Genomic DNA, 24,623 nt, shown 5'->3' with positions numbered 1-24,623 from the left:
ATTTCACACTATTTAACACTCTCAAAAACCTCTGATACCTTCTCCTACCTGGAATGACCCATCGATATTGATATCCACTTTTGCAAGATACCATGTGGAGCCCTGGTTATTGGCTTTGGACCACAGTTTCCTGTGTTTGTTGTGCTCGTCAAGCTGGTAGACATTGAGAATCATGGCCTTGGCCTGTCCGTACATGTGGTACCAGAAGCGCAGGCAGTATTTTGTCGCCCCTTTTTGGCACTTAGGGCTTATCATACGGGCAGAGTCTCCGTAGTACACACCATTGCCCTCAATGTACATGTAGGAGCCACCTGATCAACAAACATACACATACACTCTTTAACATCACGACTCCCAGCACATTAGCTCTGAAATGGCTAGCCTCTATGATGTCTATGGTGTCCACTATGTAGATAGGTATTTATATATCACTGTCTGTACAAAACGATGCGCTACAACCATGTATTGTCTTGTTCATTGAAATCCCAGAAACAGTGGATGACGCACATTTGGTAATTTCAGATTTTTTTGGGGGGGCACAACCATGTGACCTCGTAACCTCTCACCTCCTGTGGTATGGTCCTGGGTTGGCCCTGTGAGGTCAGACGGGGTTGGGCCTCTCTGTCTCCTCCAATCAAAACTGTCCTGAACAATTTGCTCCCACCCACACTCGCTGTTGTCAAAGTTGCAGTCTAGAGGACAAACTGTAGGATGCCATAGAAAACTCAGTCACCAAATGAACCAGCTGGTATCAAAGAAATGGAAATGCTGCCATTGGAAAAGCATGCGGTCAACGTTCTTACATGTATTGTCAGGTGTAGTAACTGGTGGTTTTGTGGGAGGGCCAGGTAGGCTATCTGCAATTATAAGACAGACAGCAGGGTTTTTCACAGGAACACATTAGACAAGCCTCAGGTGGATGGTAGGAAGGGGAAAGTAAGAGAAGGAGGGAGGAGGGGAGGAAAAAGAGGGCAGGAATAAGGGATGCAAGAGTGGAAGGAAAAGAAGAATGGAGGAAGGAATGAAGGATCCAAGTTGAAGGCTACAGAAACAACCAAAGTGTTTGATGATGGATGGGTTGAGCCAACCACCCTACAATCATAGTATGGTGTTCAGCAGCAGCATCATCATCATTACGAAAACAACCATACCATATCACACTCACCACAGGCGGTGTCATTAAACCAGGGGGGCAAGGTAACACTGGCCACCTGACAGGCGGTCACGTAGGACTTCAGCGAGTAGCATGTCACATGCATGTCCCCGCCGGAGGCACAGTGGTCAGACATACAGCTGTCTATGTAGGATGTGGGGTGGACAAATGGGTGGCAGGGCTTGAAAGTGTCACGCAGCAGCTTGGAACACTCCTGGTAGCCCTGGTTGTCCAAATGGGAGTCACATGGTTGGGGGGCAGGTGGGGAAGCAACACAGCTAGAGAAGACGGGAACGGAGAGGAGATCAATGGTGTTATGTATTGGATTTATTGATATATTCAAAGATTAGGGTTGAGGATACAATGACGGTTCTGCATTTTTCAGTTAACGGCTAGATACACTCATCCACTACAAACATAACGGTAACATAATGTACCGTACAGTATGTTACCGTTATGGTTCAAAACATCCAACCCACTCACCGATCGTCCTCCGGACTCTTCACTCTCCAGCTGTTGGCGAACGTGACCTCATTGGTCTCGGGTTTGGTGCCGTTTGGGGTCAGGAAGTCATCCCCCTGGTCGTTGGAGTAGGTACCACAGAGGCCGCACATCTCACCCTTGTAGCGCTCGTCCAGCTGCAGGAAGAGCCTGTGATGATTGTCCAGCAGCATCTGGAGGCCAAAGGTCGTCTCCATGACAGTGTACTGCTTCTTCTTGTACAGCTTCACCTCGCCGTATGAGCCGTTTACTGCAATAGGAAGACTCTGCCAAACATGGTTCAACTGCAGTGGAGAGTAGGGAAGGGTAGCGCAGAGTAAGGTAGAGTGGAGCCAAGTAAAATAGATGAAAGTAGAACTGAACTAAATTAAATATAATTTTTGTGTGGAATAGAGTATGTCTCCACTGTCTCATTGGACAAATTGTAGAAACTAAAGTACTGAACAGTTGCAAATACAAATAAAAACATATAATGGATAGACATAGTTCGATTCTCTAATTCTCTACATAGTTCCTTTGAACTGTTGTACCAAAGCAATACAGGGAAGTGGGGAGGGGGTTTATAGGAGGGCAAGGTCCAGTGGGTCAGCAATACATGTTAATGTCACAAGTAAATAATCGGTAGGATCTACCGCACACGCAGAGCTCATTATTGAAGGTTCTGAAGGCAAAAGGCAAAACTGGCAAAATAGGAAAAAGTATCTGCACAAGTAAAGAAAGATTATTTCAAAATGTTGTAGTTTTCATTCTTACTGTAACACTGTAGTTATCTATCTTCAAATGCAGACCCTTGGTCTCCAGAACCACTGCGGCCAGCTTAGCACTGCTCTCGCTCCCCGGGTTCCAGTTCTGGCCCGTCACTGAGAACTGGATGGGTGTGTGTCCGCCGCACGTCTTGGCCAGGGTGTAGCTGCAGCCCCCCTGGAAGGTGTATGCCTTGCCGTCAAAGGTGATGTAGTGGGGGTCTCCGTAGACGCGGCAGATGGCCGGGCTGGAGGGGAAGCAACCCTTGACCCCCTCTTTGACCTTGCACACCTCGTCGTCCGCGCAGGAGGAAGCAGAACACTGGAGTCCGCCCCCGCCCATACACTGGCACACACGATCACATTCACCGTCCATGAACGTCGCTCCTTTCTGGAAAAGGGTGAAGAAAAGAGATGTGTGTGTGTGTTTCTTAATGTCTGTCTGTGTTGATATTTGGCTATCAACCTAAATCTATTCCTTACCTCATAGTGCACTCCATTCATCCAGCAGCCACAGTCCTCTGCAGAGACACACCTCCCCCCACTGAGCTTGAAGCCGGGGTTGCACTCACACCTTTCCTCACAGCTTCCACACGCCCCTTGGGCGTCCATGGCGGAGCAGGCCTCAGGGCAGCCCTCGGCACAGGCGTTGTAATGGCTGTTCGCTCCACACTCCAGGGCTTGGGAGGGAAAGAAAGGGCAGAGAATTTAGTCAAATGTCTGGAAGGCTATCACCATCATCAAGTTGTTTCCAACTTCAATAGTTAATTACAGCAGGAAGGTTAGTAATCAAAATAGGAAACCATAAAACAACTTACGACACATAGTCGAGTTCCTCCAGGCAGGTACAGGCCCCCCGGCCTTGAGACACATTTCAGCATAGGACTGCAGGGCCTCACACAGTACCTCCAGGCCACCACCGGCTCCACACATCCCCGCCACACAGCTCCGGAAGTAGCTCTCGGCTCCCAGGACAGACTGGCATTCTGCGAAGGGCCCGTGCCTGGAGACCAGGGACCCACAGTAGGACTCGCTAGCGTACTCTGCCTCGTCCATAGGGGGACACTCGTTGGGGACAACGGTTGACTGACAGGCCTTCCGGCTCTGCCAGCTCTGGCCAAACGTGGCAGCGGTTGAAGCCTCAGAACCGTCAGCCGTGTGGTAATCATCGTCTCTCAGGTGGTTGAAGTTCCCGCACATGCCGCAGACTTTACCGGAATACGAGGCGGGGACGGTGATATGGACGGCACAGGAGTCATCATAGGATACAAAAAGGTTGAAGTTAGTCTCCAGGACGACGGAAGCCGCATTGCCTCGGATGTTGATGGTGCCACCGTTGAGGCTCAGGGGGAGTTTCTTCCAAATGCCGTTGACCTGAAAACATGATAAAGATTGATTTACTTGAAAGACTGGTCTTTCTTTGCCGTTCTTACCGTAGCATGTAGTAAAAATGTACTGGATCAATGTGTTCGATACTTTGGAATAGGGGACAAAATACTAAACTTCTTATGTCCCATATAACTTTCAAAAATCTGATAAGGTTTCCTATTCTTGTACATCATTGCATAACCAACTCTGAACTTTGTTGTACTGTAGTAAATACTTTTTCAGTTTATCAGTTCATGGCAGATACAGTATATGAACTTTTAGACCCAGTGAGTAACTAAGTTCAGCACTATTATGCAGTGAATTTACAATGACTCAATTACAAATAGCACATATTCCTGGGTCTAGATACATTACCTAACATCAATGTGGTCAGTTGGAATGTGAAAGGCCTAAATCATATGTGAAAGTGAGTAGAACCAATAAACCATTATGACCCAGGAGCACAGTCAGTGTAGTCAGCTCAGCTATCCCCATTGAGACCGTGTCTGTGCCTCGACCTAGGTTGGGCAAAACTAAACATGGCAGTGTTCGCCTTAGCAATCTCACTAGGTTAAAGACCTCCTCCATTCCTGTCATTATTGAAAGAGATCATGATACCTCACATCTCAAAATAGGGCTACTTAATGTTAGATCCCTTACTTCAAAGGCAATTATAGTCAATGAACTAATCACTGATCATAATCTTGATGTGATTGGCCTGACTGAAACATGGCTTAAGCCTGATGAATATACTGTGTTAAAGGAGGCCTCACCTCCTGGCTACGCTAGTGACCATATCCCCCGTGCATCCCGCAAAGGCGGAGGTGTTGCTAACATTTATGATAGCAAATTTCAATTTACAAAACAAAAGGCGTTTTCGTCTTTTGAGCTTCGAGTCATGAGATCTATGCAGCCTACTCAATCACTTTTTATAGCTACTGTTTACAGGCCTCCTGGGCCATATACAGCGTTCCTCATTGAGTTCCCTGAATTCCTATCGGACCTTGTAGTCATAGCAGATAATATTCTAATCTTTGGTGACTTTAATATTCACATGGAAAAGTCCACAGACCCACTCCAAAAGGCTTTCGGAGCCATCATCGACTCACTGGGTTTTGTCCAACATGTCTCTGGACCTACTCACTGTCACAGTCATACTCTGGACCTAGTTTTGTCCCATGGAATAAATGTTGTGGATCTTAAAATTAGTTAGCCACCTAACTGAGGAACTCAATTTAACCTTGCGCAATACCCTAGATGCAGTTGCACCCCTAAAAACTAAAAACATTTCTCATAAGAAACTAGCTCCCTGGTATACAGAAAATACCCGAGCTCTGAAGCAAGCTTCCAGAAAATTGGAACGGAAATGGCGCCACACCAAACTGGAAGTCTTCCGACTAGCTTGGAAAGACAGTACCGTGCAGTATCGAAGAGCCCTTACTGCTGCTCGATCATCCTATTTTTCCAACTTATTTGAGGAAAATAAGAACAATCCGAAATTCCTTTTTGATACTGTTGCAAAGCTAACTAAAAAGCAGCATTCCCCAAGAGAGGATGGCTTTCACTTCAGCAGTAATAAATTCATGAACTTCTTTCAGGAAAAGATCATGATTATTAGAAAGCAAATTACGGACTCCTCTTTAAATCTGCGTATTCCTTCAAAGCTCAGTTGTCCTGAGTCTGCACAACTCTACCAGGACCTAGGATCAAGAGAGACACTCAAGTGTTTTAGTACTATATCTCTTGACACAATGAGGAAAATAATCATGGCCTCTAAACCTTTAAGCTGCATACTGGACCCTATTCCAACTAAACTACTGCTTCCTGTGCTTGGCCCTCCTATATTGAACATAATAAATGGCTCTCTATCCACCGGATGTGTACCAAACTCACTAAAAGTGGCAGTAATAAAGCCTCTCTTGAAAAAGCCAAACCTTGACCCAGAAAATATAAAAAACTATCGGCCTATATCGAATCTTCCATTCCTCTCAAATGTTTTAGAAAAGGCTGTTGCGAAATGCGAAATGCTTCAGTCTGGTTTTAGACCCCATCATAGCACTAAGACTGCACTTGTGAAGGTGGTAAATGACATTTTAATGGCATCAGACCGAGGCTCTGCATCTGTCTTCATGCTCCTAGACCTTAGTGCTGCTTTTGATACCATCGATCACCACATTCTTTTGGAGAGATTGGAAACCCAAATTGGTCTACACGGACAAGTTCTGGCCTGGTTTAGATCTTATCTGTCGGAAATATATCAGTTTGTCTCTGTGAATGGTTTGTCCTCTGACAAATCAACTGTAAATTTCGGTGTTCCTCAAGGTTCCGTTTTAGGACCACTATTGTTTTCACTATATATTTTACCTCTTGGGGATGTCATTCGAAAACATAATGTTAACTTTCACTGCTATGCGGATGACACACAGCTGTGCATTTCAATGAAACATGGTGAAGCCCCAAAATTCCCTCGCTAGAAGCATGTGTTTCAGACATAAGGAAGTGGATGGCTGCAAACTTTCTACTTCTAAACTCGGACAAAACAGAGATGCTTGTTCTTGGTCCCAAGAAACAAAGAGATCTTCTGTTGAATCTGACAATTAATCTTAATGGTTGTACAGTCGTCTCAAATAAAACTGTGAAGGACCTCGGCCTTACTCTGGACCCTGATCTCTCTTTTGAAGAACATATCAAGACTGTCTCAAGGACAGCTTTTTTCCATCTACGTAACATTGCAAAAATCAGAAACTTTCTGTCCAAAAATGATGCAGAAAAATTAATCCATGCTTTTGTCACTTCTAGGTTAGACTACTGCAATGCTCTACTTTCCGGCTACCCGGATAAGCACTAAATAAACTTCCGTTAGTGCTAAATACGGCTGCTAGAATCTTGACTAGAACCAAAAAATGTGATCATATTACTCCAGTGCTAGCCTCCCTACATTGGCTTTCTGACAAGGCAAGGGCTGATTTCAAAGGTTTTACTGCTAACCTACAAAGCATTACATGGGCTTGCTCCTACCTATCTCTCTGATTTGGTCCTGCCGTACATACCTACACGTACGCTACGGTCACAAGACGCAGGCCTCCTAATTCTCCCTAGAATTTCTAAGCAAACAGCTAGAGGCAGGGCTTTCTCCTATAGAGCTCCATTTTTATGGAATGGTCCGCCTACCCATGTGAGAGACGCAAACTCGGTCTCAACCTTTAAGTCTTTACTGAAGACTCATCTCTTCAGTGGGTCATATGATTGAGTGTAGTCTGGCCCAGGAGTGTGAAGGTGAACGGAAAGGCTCTGGAGCAACGAATCGCCCTTGCTGTCTCTGCCTGGCCTGTTCCCCTCTTTCCACCGGGATTCTCTGCCTCTAACCCTATTACAGGGGCTGAGTCACTGGCTTACTAGGGCTCTTTCATACCGTCCCTAGGAGGGGTGCGTCACTTAAGTGGTTTGAGTCACTGATGTGATCTTCCTGTCTGGGTTGGCGCCCCCCCTTGGGTTGTGCCACGACGGAGATTTTCGTGGGCTATACTCAGCCTTGTCTCAGGATGGTAAGTTGTTGGTTGAAGATATCCCTCTAATGGTGTGGGGACTGTGCTTTGGCAAAGTGGGTGGGGTTATATCCTTCCTGTTTGGCCCTGTCCGGGGGTGTCATCGGATGAGGCCACAGTGTCTCCTGACCCCTCCTGTCTCAGCCTCCAGTATTTATGCTGCAGTAGTTTATGTGTCGGGGGGCTAGGGTCAGTTTGTTATATCTGGAGTACTTCTCCTGTCCTATCCGGTGTCCTGAATTTAAGTATGCTCTCTCTAATTCTCTCTTTCTTTCTTTCTCTCTCTCGGAGGACCTGAGCCCTAGGACCATGCCTCAGGACTACCTGGCATGATGACTCCTTGCTGTCCCCAGTCCACCTGGCCGTGCTGCTGCTCCAGTTTCAACTGTTCTGCCTGCGATTATTATTATTTGACCATGCTGCTCATTTATGAACATTTGAACATTTTGGCCATGTTCTGTTATAATCTCCACCTGGCACAGCCAGAAGAGGACTGGCCACCCCACATAGCCTGGTTCCTCTCTACGTTTCTTCCTAGGTTTTGGCCTTTCCTAGCTACCGTACTTCTACACCTGCATTGCTTGCTGTTTGGGGTTTTAGGCTGGGTTTCTGTACAGCACTTTGAGATATCAGCTGATGTACGAAGGGCTATATAAATACATTTGATTTGATATAGTGAATAAACTTTATAATAATAACCTGTTGTACTCACCATGACCCGTTGGTTCTGTCTCTTGTGCAGGGAGACCCTGAGGTTCTCCACCTCCACATTGACCTGCAGAACAGGAGATACAGAGGAGTTCCCTCGCTGCTCGTTCTTTACCTCCACACTGAAGTGGGACAGGGGGGTCTCAGAGGACGAGCACAGCCGGGCCAGGACGTAGGTACAGGGGACAACGAAGCGGAAGTTGGCCCAGTCAAAGGTGCTGTAGTGGAAGTTGCTGTGGACAGTGCAGGTCCCTGAGAGAGAGCGAGAGAGAGAACAAGAGAGAGAATAGTCAATTAAAGTAGTCGTTTAAAAAAAACTATTCTGTGTCTTTAATAAAGGTGAGTTTTTGTCCAAAGTTAATGTAGCAATTGGGGGTGTGATGACACTGCACTTAACAAAAATCAGACAAAGGTGTAGCCTATAAGTCAGACTGATGAATAGGTTGCTAGTTCTACTGACAAATCCCACTTCTCCTTCAGCAATCATTGTGCTGTTTGAGAATTTAAAAAACGCATAACAATGCTTAGCATTATTTGTATTTGATACTGTTTCATACCTGCATCTCTCATTGTAACTGATGATCTGTCACCCTCAACACTGAAAGAAGACATTCGGATCAAATCAAAACAGTGGGAGAGAAATTGATATCAAAGTAAAACACTTTATTGTTAGCCTACACATCGACATATCGACATTGTAATCTCTATGTCATGGTGCATCCGACAACAAGTTGCAAACTAAAGTTCAGCATTTTTATTATTTATACCAATGTTGACATGATAATAATTAAGACAGTAAATCATATAATTGAAAGAGTAAGACACAGCCATAGAGAGAGAGAGAGTAACTAAGAGTACGTTAGATGCTAAACAATAGACCAACAGTATGACAGTGAGACTCACCTTCCGTAAGTCCCGTCCTGTAGCAGAGAGAGGAGGGCTGCTGTAGCCAGCAACCCCATGTAGGTGCCTCCTAGCATGGGTGTTCTTCTATTGTGTACCCTTATGGAGGCTAAGATAAAATACTCTTTACACTCACTATATAGAGAGACTGGGGAGTACTGGAGTCTCACTCTGATTCTGACTAGGGAGGGGAAAGCGTGCAGACATTTATAAGGGTCCTGGTGGCCCAGAGCAGTGGGCAGGGAAAGGGGGGGGGCAAACAGGAAAGGGAGGGGTCAAGTGTATGGCATCAAAAAGACATTGAGTTGACAACATTGATTAAGACATAGTTACTGTAAAGGGTGTCAGTACCCAGTAACAAGATTAGTGTTTTAATTAAAGATAGCTGATAATCAAACAAAGCAGTTTTATTATGAGGAAACCAGACTGTTTTTCACTTCTTAGGAGCTAGCTAGACCCATCTAAGAATCATAAGGCAAAGGAACAGACAATGCATGTACTCTATTGAACTTGGTATCACTGCATAACACTTCCTCCTTGGTTAAAAAGTTATTCTGTTATTCAGTGACAACACAGGGTAGAAATCGGGGGAATCCAGGTTCTGGGAGTGAATTTCCGGCAGTAAAATTGAGCTTTACTTTTTAGTCATTTAGCAGACGCTCTCACCCAGAGCGATAAACAGGAGAAATTAGGATTAAGAGCCTTGCTCAATGCGACAGACTTTCACCTAGTAGACTTGGGACTTAAACAAGCAACTTTTCGGCTACCGGCCCAATGCTCTTAAATGCTAAGCTATCTGACGCCTGGGTTTAGATACATTACCTAACATCAATGTGATCAGTTGGAATGTAAATCATATGTGAAGGTGATTAGAACCAATAAACTATTATAACCCATTGTATGGTGAATAAACTTTATAATAACAAGCTATATTGTACTCACTATGACCCGGTGGTTCTCACTATTACCTGGTGGTTCTGTCGCTTGTGTAGGGAGACCCTGAGGTTCTCCACCTCCACGTTGGCCTGCAGAACAGCAGACATGGAGGAGTTCCCTCGCAGCTTGTTCTTCACATCTACACTGAAGTAGGACAGGGGGGTCTCAGAGGGCGAGCACATCCGGGCCAGGATGTAGGTACAGGGAAAGTTGGCTCAGACAAAGCTGCTGTTGTGGTAGTCACTGTGGACAGTGCAGGTCCCTGAGAGAGAGAGGGAGAGAGAGAGAGAGAGAGAGAGAGAGAGAGTAAAATAGTCAGATACATTTTTGAGAAACCTATTCTGTGTTTTGACTTTCAATGACAAGCAAGTTTGGTAGTTCTGTTTGAAATGAGAACTTTCCCTTTTCCTCTACAATCAATATTAATCTGGTTTCTGGGTTATTTAAATCAATAGTTGCAAAAGAATATCATGCAGAATATAGAACCATCTTTCGTGGCACATCGGTCATAGAAATTAATAATTATTTACTCAATGGTTACTACCACCAGCATCATGGAGTTAATGTATTGAAAATGAAGGTACATACCTACATTCATTAGGCCCTAATCTATTTCACTGGTCACAGACACCTTAAAAAAGGTAGGGGACTGGATCAGAAAACCAGTCAGTATCTGGTGTGACCACCATTTGCCTCATGCAGTGCAACACATCTCCTTCGCATAGAGTTGATAAGGCTGTTGATGACATGTCTGGTGAGTATGTAGGCCATGGAAGAACATGGATATTTTCAGCTTCCAGGAATTGTGTACAGATCTTTGCGACATGGGGCCATGCATTATCATGCTGAAACATGAGGTGATGGCTCCGGATGAATGGCACAACAATGGGCCTCAGGATCTCTTCGCGGTATCTCCTGGCATTCAAATTGCCATCGATTAATAGGCAATTGTGTTCGTTATCCGTAGCTTATGCCTGCCCATGCCATAACCTCCCCGCCACCATGGGGCACTTTGTTCACGACGTTGACATCAGCAGACCACTCACACACACACACAACTCAATACACGCCGTCTGCCATCTGCCCGGTACGGTTGAAACCGGGATTCACCCGTGAAGAGCACACTTCTACAGCGTGCCAGTGGCCATCGAAGGTGAGCATTTGCTCACAGAAGTTGGTTACGATGGCGAACTGCAGTCAAGTCAAGATCCTGGGTAGGACAACAAGAACGCAGATGGGCTTCCCTGAGACAGTTTCTGACAGTTTCTGGCAGTAGAAATTCTTTGATTGTGCAAACACACAGTTTCATCAGCTGTCTGGTGGATGGTCTCAGACAATCCCGCAGGTGAAGAAGCCTGATGTGGAGGTCCTGGCCTGTCGTGGTTACACGTGGTTTGCAGTTTTGTGGCCGTTTGGACGAACTGCCAAATTATTGTCCCCAGCACAAGGTGCACCTGTGTAATGATCATGCTGTTTAATGATCTTTTTGATATGCCACACCTGTCAGGTGGATGGATTATCTTGGCAAAGGACAAATGCTTACTAACAGAGATGTAAACCAATTTGTGCATAACATTTGAGAGAAATAACCATTTTGTGCATATGGAAACTTTTCTCTAGTTCCTGTAAAGTACTGTACAACATTCTTTCCCCACTATTGTGACTGATGGCGTTAAATGGGATAATCTGTAATCCAGGGACTACTGCTATTTTAATGACTTTAAATCATTTTGACCATTATGATAGCATTGTACCACCCGTAGCAGTAGTAACACCAATGACACGTTTTAGGTAAATTAAGATTTTATGAAATGGAGGCCCCAAATGCTCAAATATAAGGTCAATCCTTTAAAAATATTTTACTAAAGTGATTTGATGAATCATTTTGCCCACACTGCCATTTCCCTTTATTTAAAGTGACTAACACCAAGTGACATTGTGGATTTAGACACACCAATGAAATCCTCAAATTTATGACATACTAGCTAATAATCTTCTTAATGTAGAACCCTTCCCAGATAACAGTTTGCCACCGGACAGAATGCTCAAGGTCGTTGTATAACTTTGTAATCATTAATTTTCTAGGTGGTAACACCAATCACATAATACTGAGGTACACACATTATATTAGTACATCTTTAATATTGGACTATACAATATATGAAATACTTTTGCTCACTGTCAAGCTTAAAAAAAGTATCAAAATAATTGATAGATATCTCTGAATCCCCAAAACATGTCACTGCACCTCTAAACACCACCAGTGGGACAAGCCAATTTGCTCGCCCCAAGTAGCTTCTACAATGTATACGACAAGATGTGTTGCCGTGTAAGACTTATGCATGTTTTCTGATTAAATTACACTGCATTTCAAGAATGACCCTTGTGCATTCACCAAAGTAAAGTCAAGTAAGAGTAAGTAAAGTAACCCCAAGGAGGGATAATATTATGTGAGAGTGTTCATGGCATGCACTAAAATGCTCCTCATCACATTAGTGCATGTAAGCAAATATTCTTTCGCACACACTGAATGGTGTGTGAGCAATGACGCCACACTAATCTATTGATTTATGGATTCTTATCTATTTAAAGAGGGTGGCACTGCCCTTTAAAATCATGCCGACCTGCTTCTAGACAGATTACAATGTACCTGTTACAAACGTAAGGGAAGCAGAATAACCTTACAACGACCCAACAGTTATAAACAATTATAGAAATTGTAATTATAGAAATGTCATATGAAATCCATAATGGCACTAGTATCTGATTGATAATATGTTCCCATATATATGTAATAATGGATTATCAATTAAACCCTGTTGACGCTATGCCCGCAGCATAAACGGGTCAGGTTGAAAAGTTGAAAGCAATAAAAGCAGGTTACTGTTGGAAATCATGAATTTTATGTGGACAAAATGACAGTAAAAAATGTAACATTATGGTCACATTATGTCTCATTACATTTCTAGATATATTTATATATTTTGCTCACATGTAGGCCCATATGAATATTCAATGCACAATGAACAGTCTTACCAAGTGTTTGCACCTGTCATACAAAAGCCTACTTAGTGTAATTTTTAAACATTTTTTTTATTCTCCCTTCGAAAATAACCTGTACAAACACTCCATCATGCTGAACCATAACGTCTTTAAGTCTACTCCATGTATCAACAATGACAGCCTCTTCAGATGGCTCATTCCAATGGAACACTGCTGGTACCCAAAACCTTACGGCATAAGGCAAGTGCAATCTATAATGTCCTCTTGAGAAGTTTACAAGCAGGATTGTGTAAATTCTGGCCTGATACTTTCTGGCTTCAACCAGGCTCCGATGCCGTGTCTGCTAAAGCATACGCTGAGTATACAAAACATTTCAATGACATAGACTGACCAGGTGAATCCAGGGGGAAGCTATGATCCCTTAATGATATCCCCTTAAAAACACTTCAATCAGTGTAGATAAAAGGGGAGTAGACTGGTTAAAGAGGTATTTTTAAGCCTTGAAACAATTAAGACATGGATTGTGTATGTGTGCCATTCAGAGGATAAGTGGGCAAGACAAAACATTTAAGTGCTTTTGAAAGGGGTATGGTAGTAGCTGCCAGGAGCTCTGGTTTGTGTCAAGAACTGCAATGCTGCTGGGTATTCACACTCAAAAGTTTCCCATGTGTATCAATAATGGTCCACCACCCAAAAGACTTCCAGTCAACTTGACACAACTGTGGGAAGCATTGGAGTCAACATGAGCCAGCATCCCTGTGGAACCTTTATGACACCTTGTAGAATCCATGCCCCAACGAATTGAGGCTGTTCTGAGGGCAAAGTGGGGGTGCAACTCAATATTAGGAAGATATTCTTTAAAATGTGGTAAACTCAGTGTATTTACAGTGTGTCAAACAGATAGCACCACACCATAAGTATAAGCAGAGGAGAGATAAGATAGACAGATGAGGTGTTAGGTGATTGTCTCATCTAGTCACACATTCTCAGATCCCTGTCCTGTATGTCAATACACAGAGACGTTGCTAAACAAATATTGACACGATTCTTAAAATTGCCCCATTGATAACATGTCTTTGTTGGTGTCTCAGAAGTGACAAGAGACTAGCTCGACTGTACAGTATAAGAATTAGTCAAGCTCCTCCATAGATTTGATTATCTAAAATCCAACCATGTTGAAAGGACGATTCTTTCTCTCAGATTTCTCCCTATAAACAAAATGAATATCGGGTACAGTAACTGTCTTGTTGAAGTGACCAACACGATTTCTAAGGAGTGTCCTCCCTGGGAAAATATCAGAAGACTTTCCTGCATCTAGTTACCCTCTACCTCTCATCGCTACGGCGGTGGAATCGTTCCACGGAGCGCAGTTCTTCACAAAACTGGATCTCAGGAGCGCGTATAGTCTGGTGCGTATTCGGAAGGGAGACGAGTGGAAAACCGCATTTAGTACCACATCAGGCCACTATGAGTACCTCGTCATGCCGTATGGGTTAAAGAATGCTCCAGCCGTTTTTCAATCCTTTGTAGACGAGATTCTCAGGAACCTGTGCGGGTAGGGAGTGGTTGTTTATGTCGATGACATTCTGATCTACTCGGCCACTCACACCGCGCATGTGTCTCTGGTGCGCAAGGTGCTTGGTAGACTGCTGGAGCATGACCTATACGTCAAGGCTGAGAAATGCGTGTTCTCTAAACGAGCCGTCTCTTTTCTGGGATATCGCATTTCCACCTCTGGGGTAGTGATGGAGGGCGACCGCATTAGGGCCGTGCGTAATTGGCCGACTCCGACCACGGTAAAGGAGGTGCAGTGGTTTTTGGGTTTTGCCAACTACTACCGGAGGTTTATCCGGGGTTTTGGCCAGATAGCGGCTCCCATCACCTCACTGCCGAAGGGGGGCCCAGTGCGGTTGCAGTGGTCAGCAGAGGCGGACGGAGCATTCAACAAGTTGAAGGCGCTGTTCACTGATGCGCCCGTGTTGGCGCATCCGGACCCCTCTCTAGCATTCATAGTGGAGGTGGACGCGTCCGAGGCTGGGGTGGGTGCCGTGCTATCACAGCGCTCGGGTACGCCGCCCCTGCGCTTTCTTCTCAAGGAAGCTCTGCCCAGCGGAGCGTAACTATGATGTGGGGGACCGGGAGTTGCTAGCGGTGGTTAGAGTTCTGAAGGTGTGGAGACACTGGCTTGAGGGGGCTAAGCACCCCTTTCTCATCTGGACCGACCACCAGAATCTGGAGTATATTCGGGCAGCTAGGAGACTTAACCCATGTCAGGCAAGGTGGGCCATATTCTTCACCCGGTTCCGGTTTACTTTGTCTTATAGACCGGGCTCCCAGAACGTAAAGGCTGACGCACTGTCCCGCCTTTACGACACGGAGGATGGGTCCACCGAACCTACTCCCATCCTTCCCGCCTCAAAGCTGGTAGCACCAGTGGTATGGGAGGTGGACTCGGACATCGAGCGGGCGTTACGGACCGAACCCGCGCCTCCTCAGTGTCCAGCGGGGCGAAGGTACGTGCCGCTTGGTGTTCGGGACAAACTGATTCGGTGGGCTCACGTCCTACCCTCCTCGGGTCACCCTGGGGTGACGAGGACAGTGGGGAGCCTTCAGGGGAGGTATTGGTGGCCTACGTTGGCTAAGGACGTTAAGGGTTATGTCTCCTCCTGTTCAGTGTGCGCTCAGAGTAAGGCTCCTAGGCACCTTCCTAGAGGGAAGTTACAACCCCTCCCCATTCCACAGCGGCCATGGTCACATCTGTCCATAGATTTCCTGACCGATCTTCCGCCGTCTCAGGGGAACACCACGGTTCTAGTGATTGTGGATTGGTTCTCTAAGTCCTGCCGTCTCCTCCCGTTGCCCGGTATCCCTACAGCCCTACAGACTGCGGAGGCGTTATTCACCCATGTCTTTCGGCACTACGGGGTGCCGGAGGACATCGTTTCTGATCGGGGCCCCCAATTCACGTCTCGGGTATGGAGAGCGTTCATGGAACGCTTGGGGGTCTCTGTCAGCCTGACCTCCGGTTATCACCCCGAGAGTAATGGGCAGGTGGAGAGAGTGAACCAGGAGGTGGGTAGGTTTCTGCGGTTGTATTGCCAGGATCAGCCAGGGGAGTGGGCACGATACATTCCCTGGGCTGAAATGGCTCAGAACTCACTACGCCACTCCTCTACTAACGTGTCCCCTTTTCTGACCGCCACCGCAGTGAGGCCCCCGTGTTTGTACCGGGGGACAGGGTCTGGCTCTCGACCCGAAAACTACCTCTCCGCTTGCCATGCCGGAAGCTGGGTCCGCAGTGTGTAGGGCCCTTTAAAGTCCTGAGGAGAATAAACGAGGTGTGTTATCGATTACAACTCCCTTCCTATTATCGTATTAACCCCTCGTTTCATGTGTCTCTCCTCAGGCCGGTGGTAGCTGGTCCCCTGCAGGACAGTGAGGTGCCGGAGGTCCCTCCCCCCCCTCTGGACATCGAGGGGTCCCCGGCGTACACGATCCAGGCCATTCTGGACTCAAGACGCCGGGTGAGGGGCCTGCAGTACCTCGTGGACTGGGAGGGGTACGGTCCGGAGGAGAGGTGCTGGGTACCGGTGGGGGACATCTTGGATCCATCCATGTTGAGGGATTTCCATCGCCTCCATCCGGATCGCCCTGCACCTCGTCCTGCGGGGCAACCTCGAGGCCGGTGTCGGCGCGCTGCGGGAGCCGCGCGTCAGGGGGGGGTACTGTCACGAGTCCGACCGAGGGTGGTTCCCCTTCCCGGGCGGGTGGCGCTCGGCGGTCGTCGTCACCGGCCTATTAGCTGCCACTGTTTGTCTTTCCTCCCCCTCCTTGTATGTTTATTGGTAGCACCTGTTTATGTTTATTAGTTTGTCTTTATTAGACAGCCGGCCCGCCTGGTTGTTGTGCGGGATTATTTCAGTGTAACCTTCGGCTCTGTTGTAGAGGTACGTGTTAGTGCCTGGTCGTGATTTTTTCCGTTGTACATTTTGATTCCCTGTGTTTGGGAACGTAACTATTGTGAGCACCCTGTGGTGCGTTGGTGCTATTAAAGACGCACAGCATTTCACTCTCTGTCTCCTGCATTTGACTCCACACCCACGACACCCGGAGCATTACAATGATACTGTGTCAGTATCTGTGCTTGTTGAGCAGAACCCATGGGTGCTGCTCTCTGAATGTGAAGTTGGACTGTTGCAGTCTTCCTTCCACACTGAGTAGTTCTTGACTTCTGTGTTCACCTCTTCTGGAACCTTGTTGTCATCAGTCTCCTCCGACTGATTGGGTGATGTCAGAATGCTGGGTCCGTTCCCCCGTAGCTGGCTCTGTGTCAAGTTTCGAACAGTTAGTACTCTTGTAGGGCGGTTGTCTAGATTTGTTTTCCCTTCATTATGTGACCATGACTCTGGATTGGTCAGGGATTGGATCTCTGTCAATCTGTTTGCGACAAACTGTTTCAATTTCTGAGCTGAGCTGCATACGTCTGTTCACATTTTGATCTGTTTTTGTTCCATTTTCAGTGTGGTCAGTAGACTGTTTGCTAGTGTAGTTCCAATCACAGCTCCCATGAGCTCCAGGCGTGGCAGCTTCATTTTCTTGAGTGGGGCTGCCCTGGACTTGGATGCGACCTGACTTGTTGTTGTTTACCCACCTTGTGATTCACCTTGCAGGTAAGCTACTGCACCATAAACCCTTTCACTTGCGTCACAGAACATGTGTAGTTTCAGTTTGTGGCTGTTCTGTGGCTGCATGTCTGTTCTGTACCACCTTGGTATGGTGAGCTGGTGTAACTGGGTTACCACTGTTGCCATTCTCGAGTCAGATCAGGTGGCAACTCTTCGTCCCAGCTGAGTCCCCTCTCCCACATGTCCTGGAACATGCACATGATCCTTATGGTGAAGGAGTCAGGGAGCCCAGAGGGTCGAAGATGCGTGCAGATAACTGCAGAACACTTCTCTTTGTGTTTTCCTTTTGCCTTAGAATGCTCAGTAGCGGCCTGAGGTCAAACACAAAGTCATCTGTTCCCGGTCTCCAGACTAAACTTAAAACTTTCCGCACGACAACTTGTGTTTCTAGCGCCAATGGGTGGTCAGTTGTCGTACTCTCCTCCCATTTTGTTTTCAGTTCAGGAGAGTTGGTCATCCATTTGCAGAGGTCCATGGCTGCAGTCGACACCATTCACTTTGCAGTTGTTTGTCACAAGGTAAGCCTCTTCAACATCGCGTGAACTTGCAATGAAGTTATCTACATAGAGTGACTCTCTCACTGTCTCTACAACTTCTGGTTGTTCCCTTTCATATTGTTTCAGGTGCTTCCTGATTGTAGCTGCGATGCAAGAATGGACTTGGGGAAGCTCCAAATACCACTCTGTTCATCCTCAGCACGAGCAGCTCCTCTTAATTTTCTCCCCTTCGAGGGCCTGTGAGCTACAGTAATCTCATAGTGTCATGTCTCTGTCTCTCTGCTAGGGATAACTGCAGGAAAGCCTTCTTGATGTCTACCATGAATGTGATCTCATGTAGTCTGAACTTTATCAGAACGCTGACAAGATGCCGATTCAGGTTGGGTCCTGTGAGTAGACAGTCATTGAGCGATGAACAGTCATCTTCATCATACACCACTTCAGTTTTGTCGTCACCTTGACCTCTCGGAGTACTGCATAGATAGGTAAGTAGTATTTCACATCGTCTGCGCATGATGCTTTGTCCTTGGGCACATCCTCTGCCATATCCTTTTGTAATTAGTCCTCTATTACTTAATTGTATCTGCTGTACAATGTCACATCCTTCTTCAGTCTGTTCTTCAGACCTTCAAACCGTTTCTTGGCGATTCTATAGTTGTCTCAGAGTTCTGACATTTCTCGTTTCCATGGCAACTCCACATGGTATCGTCCACCTTTGAAGGTTGTTCTTCTCTCTAACCTCTGTAGAGCCTCGTCTTCCTCTGGGTTCAGTGTTTTCTCGCTTATGATACCCAGAGACTCCCAGAATGCATGCAGTTGTTTGGAGACTAGTGTGTCTTGGGGGAAGAAAGTGGGAAGAACATGCATATTGACTCGGCGACACTTGACATGTACACTGATCCCTGCACCGACCATCCAAAGGGTGCTCTCTAAAGCAACCAGCGTCTCTGTCATAGCTGTGCACCATTGTGGTGTTTCAATTGCCTCTAATTAAATTCTCTGCTGTTTGTCCCAGACATTCTCCAAGATTACTTTCACTGTGTTGTGATGTTACTGGAGAAAAGGAACCAAATGTGTGAAGAGTGAGTCCCTCTTTTCTGATTACTGGTAGTTTCAGGCCCTTCATAAGGTTTTCATGTATGAAGCTTCTCTGACTGCCTCTATCTAGTACTGTTCTCTGACTTCCTCTATCTACAAACTTTACAGATTTTTGCTATGCGTTTCTGTCCTAAACATACAAAGCATCTTCCCATTTTCATTAGTTTCTCTTTGCGTGTAGCAATATTTTGGTCAGGGCAGCTTTCTGATTTGTGGTCTGCACTATCACAGAATAGATTGTTTTGTTCCTTCTGGCTGGCTGTGTGCAGTGCCGCAGCAGATGGCATGTTGGGTCTATTTGTTTTCATTTCATTGGAGGAGCATGATCTGTTCCATGGTTTGCTATTTTTCTGTTGGTTGCATGATCTTGCTCTCTCCCTGCTCTGAACCTCCTTCTGTTGGAAACTGACTACCTCAGACACTGTCCATTCATCATTTACTCCCCTCTGATGACTATAGTCAAGAGCTACAGTACCAGTCAAAAGTTTCGACACATTCATCAAAACACACATGGACTCATGTACTAACCAAAAAAGTGTTAAACAAATGAAAATGTATTTGTTTAACATTAACTCTATATGTATTTGCCTTGATGACATCTTTGCACACTCTTGGCATTTTCTTAACCAGCTTCATGAGGTAGTCCCTTTCAATTAACAGGTGTGGCTTGTTGAACATGTATAAGGACTCTCACATCACTGTAGTCGGCTAAGACTACAGCCCTCGGCTTCGGAGACACACTTAACTCTCTTTCTGATATCCTGCACAAGCTAAATTACCCCAAATTCATTATTTCAGGAGATTTGAACTGGGACATGCTTACATCTGAATCGGACTCTTTTAAAGAACTGTGTGACTCTCTGAATCTCGCTCAATTAATTAATGCGCCTACAAGACCAAATCCCACAGCATCTAACAAATCAACGCTACTGGAAATCATTCTAATGAATACCCCTCACAAATACACATCGACCTAGATATTCTGTAATGATGTCAGTGATCACTGTGCAATTGCTTGTGTTAGAAATACAAAAGTGACCAAAGCCAAACCCCGTTTATATTTTTAAAAGAGATTTTAGACAGTTTGATGCGCAAGCGTTTTTACATGATCTGTACCATAATATTGACAGAGTAAGTCTTATTCCCGATGTTGACACTGCCTGGGACTATTTTCATATGGAATTTGTGTCGATTTGGGATATGTATGCCCCTATGAAGAAATTTAGAGACAGTGGAAGGGGCAATCCCTGGTGTTCAGATAACTTGGCAGAATTAATTAGAAAGAGAAATATCTCTTGGGCTCAAGCGAGACATACAAATGCTCCTGTCGACTGGGCCTCCTTCAGAGGACTAAGAAACAAATGCACAGGATTGATCAGGAAGTCCAAAACAGATTACTATTTAAATGCAGTCACAGAGAACCTAAACAACCCAACCAAGTTCTGGAAGCCAATCAAATTGGCTCTAATGTATCCTCTGGCCTTCCTGACCATGTAATTGATTCTAATGAAGTGAAGGATTAAAGCCAATATTGTAGGGTTTTTTAACAAGCACTTCATATCTGCTACACGTCTTCTGGCGCCGACAGAGATGGCCGCCTCGCTTCGCGTTCCTAGGCCTCGCTGCGTGTTCTCTTACATTAGTACCCCAGGTCATCTTAGGCTTCATGACATACAGTCGAGAAGAACTACTGAATATAAGAGCAGCGTCAACTCACCATCAGTACGACCAAGAATATGACATTCGCGAAGCGGATCCTGTGTTCTGCCTTTCACCCAGGACAACGGAATGGATCCCAGCCGGCGACCCCAAAAAAACGACTTCGTAAAAGAGGGAAACGTAGCGGCCTTCTGGTCAGACTCCGGAGACGGGCTCATCGTGCACCACTCCCCAGTATACTTCTCGCCAATGTCCAGTCTCTTGACAACAAGGTTGATGAAATCCGAGCAAGGGTAGCATTCCAGAGGGACATCAGAGACTGTAATGTTCTTTGCTTCACGGAAACATGGCTCACTGGAGAGACGCTATCGGAGTCGGTGCAGCCAGCTGGTTTCTCCACGCATCGCGCCGACAGAAACAAACATCTTTCTGGTAAGAAGAGGGGCGAGGGCGTATGCCTTATGGCTAACGAGACGTGGTGTGGTCACAAATGCATACAGGAACTCAAGTCCTTCTGTTCACCTGATTTAGAATTCCTCACAATCAAATGTCGACCGCATTATCTACCAAGGGAATTCTCTTCGATTATAATCACAGCCGTATATATTCCCCCCCAAGCAGACACATCGATGGCTCTGAACGAACTTGATTTGACTCTTTGCAAACTGGAATCCATACATCCTGAGGCTGCATTCATTGTAGCTGGGGATTTTAATAAGGCTAATCTGAAAACAAGACTCCCTAAATTGTATCAGCATATCGATTGCGAAACCAGGGCTGGCAAAACCTTGGATCACTGCTATTCTAACTTCCGCGACGCATATAAGGCCCTGCCCCACCCTCCTTTCGGAAAAGCTGACCACGACTCCATTTTGTTGATCCCTGCAAACAAGAAGCTCCCACGCTGAGGTCTGTTCAACGCTGGTCCGACCAATCTGATTCCACACTCCAAGACTGCTTCCATCACGTGGACTGGGATATGTTTCGTATTGCGTCAGACAACAACATTGACGAATACGCTGATTCGGTGTGCGAGTTCATTAGAACGTGTGTTGAAGATGTCGTTCCCATAGCAACGATTAAAACATTCCCAAACCAGAAACCGTGGATTGATGGCAGCATTCGCGTGAAACTGAAAGCGCGAACCACTGCTTTTAATCAGGGCAAGGTGACCGGAAATATGACCGAATACAAACAGTGTAGCTAATCCCTCCGTAAGGCAATCAAACAAGGTAAGCGTCAGTATAGAGACAAAGTAGAATCTCAATTCAACGGCTCAGACACAAGAGGTATGTGGCAGGGTCTACAGTCAATCACGGATTACAAAAAGAAAACCAGCCCCGTCACGGACCCGGATGTCTTGCTCCCAGGCAGACTAAATAACTTTTTTGCCCGCTTTGAGGACAATACAGTGCCACTGACACGGCCTGCTACCAAAACATGCGGCCTCTCCTTCACTGCAGCCGAGGTGAGTAAAACATTTAAACGTGTTAACCCTCGCAAGGCTGCAGGCCCAGACGGCATCCCCAGCCGCTCCCTCAGAGCATGTGCAGACCAGCTGGCTGGTGTGTTTACGGACATATTCAATCAATCCCTATCCCAGTCTGCTGTTCCCACATGCTTCAAGAGGGCCACCATTGTTCCTGTTCCCAAGAAAGCTAAGGTAACTGAGCTAAACGACTACCGCCCCGTAGCACTCACTTCCGTCATCATGAAGTGCTTTGAGAGACTAGTCAAGGACCATATCACCTCCACCCTACCTGACACCCTAGACCCACTCCAATTTGCTTACCGCCCAAATAGGTCCACAGACGATGCAATCTCAACCACACTGCACACTGCCCTAACCCACCTGGACAAGAGGAATACCTACGTGAGAATGCTGTTCATCGACTACAGCTCGGCATTTAACACCATAGTACCCTCCAAGCTCGTCATCAAGCTCGAGACCCTGGGTCTCGACCCTGCCCTGTGCAACTGGGTACTGGACTTCCTGACGGGCCGCCCCCAGGTGGTGAGGGTAGGCAACAACATCTCCACCCTGCTGATCCTCAACACTGGGGCCCCACAAGGGTGCGTTCTGAGCCCTCTCCTGTACTCCCTGTTCACCCACGACTGCGTGGCCACGCACGCCTCCAACTCAATCATCAAGTTTGAGGACGACACAACAGTGGTAGGCTTGATTACCAACAACGACGAGTCGGCCTACAGGGAGGAGGTGAGGGCCCTCAGAGTGTGGTGTCAGGAAAATAACCTCACACTCAACATCAACCAAACTAAGGAGATGATTGTGGACTTCAGGAAACAGCAGAGGGAACAACCCCCTATCCACATCGATTGAACAGTAGTGGAGAGGGTAGCAAGTTTTAAGTTCCTCGGCATACACATCACAGACAAACTGAATTGGTCCACCCACACATCAGCATCGTGAAGAAGGCGCAGCAGTGCCTCTTCAACCTCAGGAGGCTGAAGAAATTCGGCTTGTCACCAAAAGCACTCACAAACTTCTACAGATGCACAATCGAGAGCATCCTGGCAGGCTGTATCACCGCCTGGTACGGCAACTGCTCCGCCCACAACCGTAAGGCTCTCCAGAGGGTAGTGAGGTCTGCACAACGCATCACCGGGGGCAAACTACCTGCCCTCCAGGACACCTACACCACCCGATGTTACAGGAAGGCCATAAAGATCATCAAGGACAACAACCACCCGAGCCACTGCCTGTTCACCCCGCTATCATCCAGAAGGCGTGGTCAGTACAGGTGCATCAAAGCTGGGACCGAGAGACTGAAAAACAGCTTCTATCTCAAGGCCATCAGACTGTTAAACAGCCACCACTAACATTGAGTGGCTGCTGCCAACACACTGACTCAACTCCAGTCACTTTAATAATGGGAATTGATGGGAAAGGATGTAAAATATATCACTAGCCACTTTAAACAATGCTACCTAATATAATGTTTACATACCCTACATTATTCATCTCATATGTATACGTATATACTGTACTCTATATCATCTACTGCATCTTTATGTAATACATGTATCACTAGCCACTTTAACTATGCCACTTTGTTTACATACTCATCTCATATGTATATACTGTACTCGATACCATCTACTGTATCTTGCCTATGCCGCTCTGTACCATCACTCATTCATATATCTTTATGTACATATTCTTTATCCCCTTATGCTGTGTATAAGACAGTAGTTTTGGAATTGTTAGTTAGATTACTTGTTGGTTATTACTGCATTGTCGGAACTAGAAGCACAAGCATTTCGCTACACTCGCATTAACATCTGCTAACCATGTGTATGTGACAAATAAAATTGCATTTGATTTGATTTGATTTGATTTGATTTGGTTCAGTTTTTGATAATGGTGGGGCCCAGGCCTCTAATGTAACCTGTTACAGTCAACTATGATATAGGCCCTCATGTGAACCATTTTAACCTTGAGCTTGTTTTTTATACTGAAGTCTATAAAGCACTAAAGGCAATAGACACTAAAAAGTCTACAGGTCCAGACAACCTGGATCCCTACCTCTTAAAGATAGCAGCTGGTATTATTACTGAACCTGTGGCTCACATTTTCAACATGAATCTTTTGACCAATTCCATACCCAGCATTTGGAAATCAGCTTATGTCCTTCCACTGCTAAAGGTTGGAGATCCCTCAGATGCTAATAACTATGTCCTATCTTTAAACTCCCTATCCCGGCGAAAGTCTATGAATCCCTAATGAACTCGCAGTTAAACAACTTCTTAATCGAAAATAACATACTGGGCAGGGTTCAGTCTGGCTTTAGATCGGGGCACAG

General features: G+C 45.9%; 1 protein-coding gene across 1 annotated transcript in view; it reads right to left on the bottom strand.

The window, feature by feature from the left end:
• The window catches only part of LOC112260411 (IgGFc-binding protein), a 28,695-nt gene extending 19,580 nt beyond the window's left edge, over positions 1-9,115 (bottom strand). Inside the window, exons 1-11 of the mRNA XM_024435484.2 lie at positions 8,922-9,115; positions 8,576-8,616; positions 8,023-8,270; positions 3,216-3,771; positions 2,881-3,077; positions 2,408-2,788; positions 1,637-1,938; positions 1,166-1,431; positions 804-857; positions 567-704; positions 49-311 (exon numbers count right to left, since the gene is read on the bottom strand). Coding sequence (XP_024291252.2) covers positions 49-311; positions 567-704; positions 804-857; positions 1,166-1,431; positions 1,637-1,938; positions 2,408-2,788; positions 2,881-3,077; positions 3,216-3,771; positions 8,023-8,270; positions 8,576-8,616; positions 8,922-8,998 — 2,523 coding nt within the window. The 5' untranslated portion in view covers positions 8,999-9,115. The remainder of the gene's footprint in view (positions 1-48; positions 312-566; positions 705-803; positions 858-1,165; positions 1,432-1,636; positions 1,939-2,407; positions 2,789-2,880; positions 3,078-3,215; positions 3,772-8,022; positions 8,271-8,575; positions 8,617-8,921) is intronic.
• Positions 9,116-24,623: the final 15,508 nt, after the last annotated feature.

Source organism: Oncorhynchus tshawytscha, linkage group LG10 (assembly GCF_018296145.1).
Source record: "Oncorhynchus tshawytscha isolate Ot180627B linkage group LG10, Otsh_v2.0, whole genome shotgun sequence".
Classification (NCBI taxonomy): domain Eukaryota; kingdom Metazoa; phylum Chordata; class Actinopteri; order Salmoniformes; family Salmonidae; genus Oncorhynchus; species Oncorhynchus tshawytscha.
This window is presented reverse-complemented; position numbering and strand designations above follow the sequence as displayed.